At 41.8% G+C, this 6,098-nt stretch overlaps 1 protein-coding gene across 1 annotated transcript in view; it reads right to left on the bottom strand.

The window, feature by feature from the left end:
- NECAB1 (N-terminal EF-hand calcium binding protein 1) overlaps positions 1-6,074 on the bottom strand; it is a 189,890-nt gene extending 183,816 nt beyond the window's left edge. Inside the window, exon 1 of the mRNA XM_008583474.1 lies at positions 5,968-6,074. Within this exon, the coding sequence (XP_008581696.1) occupies positions 5,968-6,066 (99 nt within the window). The 5' untranslated portion in view covers positions 6,067-6,074. The remainder of the gene's footprint in view (positions 1-5,967) is intronic.
- Between the last annotated feature and the right edge of the window lie 24 nt (positions 6,075-6,098).

A 6,098-nucleotide genomic window follows, 5' to 3' on the forward strand; every position in this document is an offset into this window, starting at 1 on the left:
TGGTGCTCTCTGATCAAGTCATCCTGATGAGATGATCTCTGCTTTTCATTACAGGAGAAAATTTATTATTATTTGCATTTTAAGACAGTTTGAGTTATTTTTTTCTGTTAGATGCCATCAAATGAACCCTAATTGATGCATATACTGATAGAAAAAAATATGGATAATATAAAACAGAGATATGCAATATATAGTATCAAAGAAAATATTCCTCTACCATATAGCCCAGACTGACTTTAATTACTTGGAAGGGGCCCTTGAAGATCATTTTTTTTCTGAGTAACCTGTAGTCATAGTTAAATAACCAGATCTACTCTTATATTTAGATCGTAACTTCTTGGGGCCAGCTTAAAACATGAGTAATAGTTTTTATTCCCAAGTTGTCTATTTTACTGCTTTCTGTTATACTATTAGCTAAAACTCTCACTCCTGAAACTTTTCAAGCAAGAGAGGTATCACCCTGACCTGTGTGATTAGAAGTTGGTCCTCCTTTTTACTAAATTGACTAAATTATTGCAGGAAGAATGCTTTCAATAACAAGAACTATGTTCAGAGCAAAATGAGACCCAAATTCGTTTTATTCCATAGAGGTAGTTGCTAGTGAGGATTCTGGGGATCCATACTCCAACACAACCAGTTTCTTCCTCTCCTCTGAAACCGCAGAGTCCCAGCTGATAGTCAGGTGGACACAAAACACATCCTATTTCTTACCTTTCATATACTCTAAGATCCTACTCCAATCTCTATTGTGTCCTGACAATTTGAAGTGACTAGAATAGGAATAACCACCTACCAGGGAGGTGGACCCAGGACTTCTGTCATTTCATTTCATAAAGAAAAATCTTAAGTGGCATTCAGACTCTTAAAGAGGAAATTAAGACAGTAGCTTTTGTTATTAAGAGTTCTTTGTAATTAATATGAGCAAATCTCTGCTGCAATTTTGTCTGAGTTCACAGACTGATAAAAAATGTACTGTGCATGAGAATTGAGTTCATTATTTTATGTTACCACAGTAATCTGGGTCAGCTAATCATATGATTGCTATCACTAGATGGATAGGAAATAAAGTTAAATATTATGCTCTGGCTTACATTTTAAGTACAGGTCATACTTTGTTTTTGCTGCAGTTTAAGGATTACCAAATAGATTCCTTTAACCTCAAAAGATTCACTGATGGCCTTGACTGAAATTCCTCATTCCTCACATTAGGTTATTGAAGGCAGGTGTTAAAATGTAAACATTATCTTGGAAGCATAAAAAATTGACATAATCACCATTCACTGGACTAATACTTGCTAAGTGCCTCCTACCATGTAGCAGGTTAAAATTCAATGACATGAGCTCGTCAGTCACTTGGTAGATTCCTGAGAAGCTGGGATATAGGACAAGAAATTGGGATGCATCCAGAATATGGAGTACCATCCAGAAGGGAAGACTCAGTAGGTGAGTCATGGTGTGTGGGCCTGGACATCCAGCAGGTAGTTTTGCTACCAGGCCACTAGTCACCATGAGATAGGATGGGGCAAGCAGGCACTGAAAGACGATTGAAGGAAAAGTAATCAGCACAAGTAATCAGCAAAAGTAATTCATCTCAAGTTTGCCTACGGAGGGCTCTATGCAGGAAAAACAATTTTTAATGCATGATAACAGTAAAGTTAAGTTTTTCTAATTTTTGTTGGTTCCTGAAACTAATAGAGTGACCTCTGCCTTATCAAATAGGGTAGACAATGATGGGATTAACAGCTATTCTCCCAACTGGACAATCTCACACAAATAATAAACTGTGCATGTGTGACTAGGTGAGACAGGAGATGTGTAGCTGTGACAGAATTCAATCACAGAAACATTGTGTCTAGAAAACTCTGCTTTGGTAGTCTTCTGCCCATCTCACCTCTGATACCAATGAGCGTATACAAGGCTTTGGAATTAAGTGTCCTTGTGAGGAAAATCTACTACTCGTTTTCACCAAGTCCCTGACCATCCAGGCACTGGGCCTTGTGTTCAGGGTGCACGTGGGTGTGCATGCCTGGATGGGGGAAGGGAGGAAAGACACATAGTAAAGTCACCTCTCTCCTTCACGACCTTCCATACACCTCACCAGTGAAGTGGGGAAGGGCCACTCCCCTCCCAGTTAAAAATCAAAGGGAAGCTGTGGGGAGACGAGAGTGGCGTTGGATGGGTGGAGCTGCAACTAATTTCATTTGGGATTTCTCTTGCTCTCGGGGATGAGGTGAACGTTTGTTTTTCTTCCTTTTCACAGTAGCAGATTTGATTAATTTAATGGCTCAGCAGAGGGTCCACATGCTGTACGGACTAATATTCTAAACTAGAATCACTCTCTTATCTGGAATGCAGCAGCCTAGGAAAAGATAGTACACTGACGCAGAAAGAAAAATGACTGTCATCTTCCCGGTCCTTCTGCGTTACTGCACACTGAATGCAGTTCAGCCTCTCTCCCGTGGCTGGCAGGTGTGCCCTGTGCAAACGCCCACATTACCCCCACTGCATTGGTGTACCTTGGCATTTTTTAGTGTTTGGGGGGAGTGTTTTATTTATTTATTTATTTGGTGGCTGGCCAGTAGGGGGATCTGAACCCATAACCTTGGTGTTCTAAAGCTGGCATGCCTTGGTATCGGTACTAGGTTTACTAAACTCCCCCCACCCCCACCCATAGGTATTCAAGAGCATTTATGATGAACTGATACTTAATTCTGTCATTTTAAAAAATCATATAAATTAGATTCATAAAGAAACAGTGCCTGTACTAGTTTGTGGATTTAGCTACCATTACTTATGCATTCAACATGAAACACTGATGTAAATGTACTACTTTGAATTTATATAGCACTTTTCCTTTTTTCCTCAGTTTTCCAGCCTATGAACTCTTATTTCACACAACAACCTTGGGAAGTAAGTATCATGCTCAGTATTACTGCAGATTTGGAGATAAGGAGAATAAAACAAAATCTGACAGTGTGGTAAATCTCTCTCTGATTTTCGTGTTAAACATGTAGGTCTAGTTTCTAACCATCTGCACATGTCCAGTTACGTCATTACAGCATTCTCAAAAGCAGTTTAAATCATTTCTTACAGGGCTAATTATGTCAGTGGTGTTGGAATATAAGCACTGGAAATCAAAGTTTTCCTCAAATTTGGAAATGTCTGTGTGATGAAGGAGCCTCCAACAGGTTTCATTTCTATTCCAGCTTGGAGTAAGTAATATCTATCACCCATTTATTACAATCTGAATAGAATCTTAAAAGAAATCCTTTTAGCAGTGCTACTAGAATATGTTAAATCTAATTAAATAAAATAATGTATTGATATTTCACATTTTATTTTGCTAAAAGCAATGTAACCCAGAAATGAATAATTCAAAAGTACCTAAGTAACAAATCCTTTTTCATGTCACATATTTCATAAGAGTGTTATATTTTCCACAAAATAACTCAAATAAAGTGTAAACAAAGTCTTTTTTGTTCCAGACAAAATCCACTGGCAGTTGTATTTTTTTCCTCTCTTTTTATTTTCTGTAAACTCTAGCATTTTACTGACAAGTAAGCATGTCAACACCTCTCATGTGGAATCGGTTTTATGTTTTTATTTTTAAATCCTAGAAATATAGGAAGGCAAGTGTGTCTATTCATAGATGACAACTTCCTTCAAGACAGGGACGTGGGCCGGCCCAGTGGCATACTAGGAAGAGTGCAGCGCCAGGAGCGCAGCGATGCTCCCGCCGCGGGTTCGGATCCTATACAGGGATGGCCGGTGCGCTCACTGGCTGAGCATGGTGCAGCCAGTCTCAAAAAAGGACNATCCTATATAGGGATGGCCGGTGCGCTCACTGGCTGAGCGTGGTGCAGCCAGTCTCAAAAAAGGACAAGGGTACGGCTGGTCTCAAAAAAAAGGAAAAAAAAAAAAGAAGAAAAAAAGACAGGGACCTGATGTTATTTGTTTACAGACTTAGGAACAATTGTGTGTATATAACAATAAGTAACATTTAACTTCCTTTCTTTCTTCTTTTTTTTTTTTAAACAACTGTTTAAACACTTGGGCCACGATCAGTGTGTGTGTGTCAGGGAGATGACTTTCCATTTATATAGCTTCAATCCATTTATCTCCACTCTATGAGCAGGAACTGTTATCTGCTTAAAAAAATTCACATGGAAGCCCTTGATATCCTTGGGGAACAGAGTGAACATGAGGTCAGAATGAATGGAGGCCCCATTTGCCCTCCTTGAATCAACTTCATGGCAACTTAGTCATCAGTCTCACAGCCGACATGATTTTCGGGGGCTCTGACTCTCTCTTGCCCCTGAGAATTTCCTTCTCAGACATGCTATAGTGTCTTTCTCTTCTCCCTGCTCAGTTCCTCAAGGGCTTTATGGTCCTAAACAACAGGACTTGAACAGAATAATATCATCCAGTTAAATAAACCATTAGCACCAATAACATCATCGGATTGGCTCCAGCCAAGCAGAGAAAATTGCTCACGAAGAACAGGATACTTAACAATCTACTGAGTGACTGAGTGGAATCAGACACTTATGTTTCGGTAGGAAGATGACAGGCCCAGAATGCCTGGATCCCCAATTTGAACCACATTGTCATAAGGGGAGAAGGCTGTGAGAATCCACAGTTGAACCTTAGACCAGTTTTAATTGTTGATAGGACTTTCTCTCCCAATTAAAAAATTCCAGCAAATCCATTCAAAATAAACTTCAGGAGGCTCCTTGCCCCTCCCCCCATTATCTTCATTATCTCTACCTCACCATTTTGATACTAATAATTTGATTTCCTCATATTTTCATCTTTCCACAAATAAATGTATTTGGCTTCTGGCTCACCTCCCACTCAATTTGATTTTAATAAGAAATGATCAGTCAGGGGAGGGTAGAGGAAAGAGCACACAGTGCCTCGGTTCCTTTTCCCATCTTCTCTCATGCCTAAACAAGAAGCAGCCAGAATTGTCCCCACTGAGCCAGACACTACCTTGGGGGACAGCATAAATGTGACAACTGAGGGGCTGGGAGAGCCGGGATCCCCACAGGCAATGGAGAGAGAAAAACCATGAAACCTAACGGCAGAGAAAAGAGCCAGGCAACAGGGAGAAAAATACAGAGAACAGAAACAGCAGGAAGGGAGAGTAAAGCAAAATTGAGAAATAAATAAGAAAGGAAACTGCTGTAAAGATAGAAACCACAGCGTGAGCGCAGAAAAACAGCACAGAAGGAAAAGAGAGAATGATTATCATATCAGAGAAATGGAGGAAAGAAGTCAATACCAAAGTGAAGAATAGGACCAAAGGGAAAACAGCCAAAAGCTAGCACTGATGAAAATAATAACAGTAATTACAACTTGGAGAGGCATGAGGAAGGAGAGCAACAGGAAAGGAAAAAAGGAAAAACAGACGATGGCAGTGAAAAAAGAATCATCATGAAGGAGATCTTGACCACCACAGTCAAAAGAAAAATGTATTCCAAATAATTGTTTTCCAAGGTGCTGGGGGAGGATAGCGGGACATCGCAATCGCTACTGCTTCCCTTGGTGGCCTCGGAGCACCCACGAGGTCGGGGGCTGCAAATCGGGAACATTAGAGATGAGTTGGGACAAACCTCCCCCCGCCCCGTATACCTCTCTAAAATGTCCTGTCCACCCAGATGGAGACTGTGGCATTCACAGTCCTGTCCCTATCAAACCCCAGCTGCTGGGAAATCTAACTTCCAGAATTTCATTGAGGGCTGGCAAGCCCCAAGCTGCAGGTCTGGACAGCCCTTTTCTAACAAGTTGAGTGGCAGTCGTTTCTCTTGCATTTGCTTCGGTGGTTCTCTGGAAAGGGGGGAGTTGTCACCCGTGCTCTGGGGCAAAGCACTGGCCGGTCCAGCACCTTGTGCCGACCCGTGTCCTCCCGGGGAGGAGCGAGGACTCTGCGGGAGCGCCAGCCTTGCTCCTTCCACCTGTACTTACGTCGAGGAAGATGGACATGCCCTTGGACAGCCGCAGGGCAGAGCTGAGCTCTTCCGAGGAGTTGGTGGAGGACGGCGACGTCTCCCGGGAATCCTCCATCCTGGGCTCGGGCTCGGGCTCGGGCGCGGCCG

Source organism: Galeopterus variegatus, unplaced genomic scaffold, assembly GCF_000696425.1.
Source record: "Galeopterus variegatus unplaced genomic scaffold, G_variegatus-3.0.2 Scaffold2924, whole genome shotgun sequence".
Classification (NCBI taxonomy): domain Eukaryota; kingdom Metazoa; phylum Chordata; class Mammalia; order Dermoptera; family Cynocephalidae; genus Galeopterus; species Galeopterus variegatus.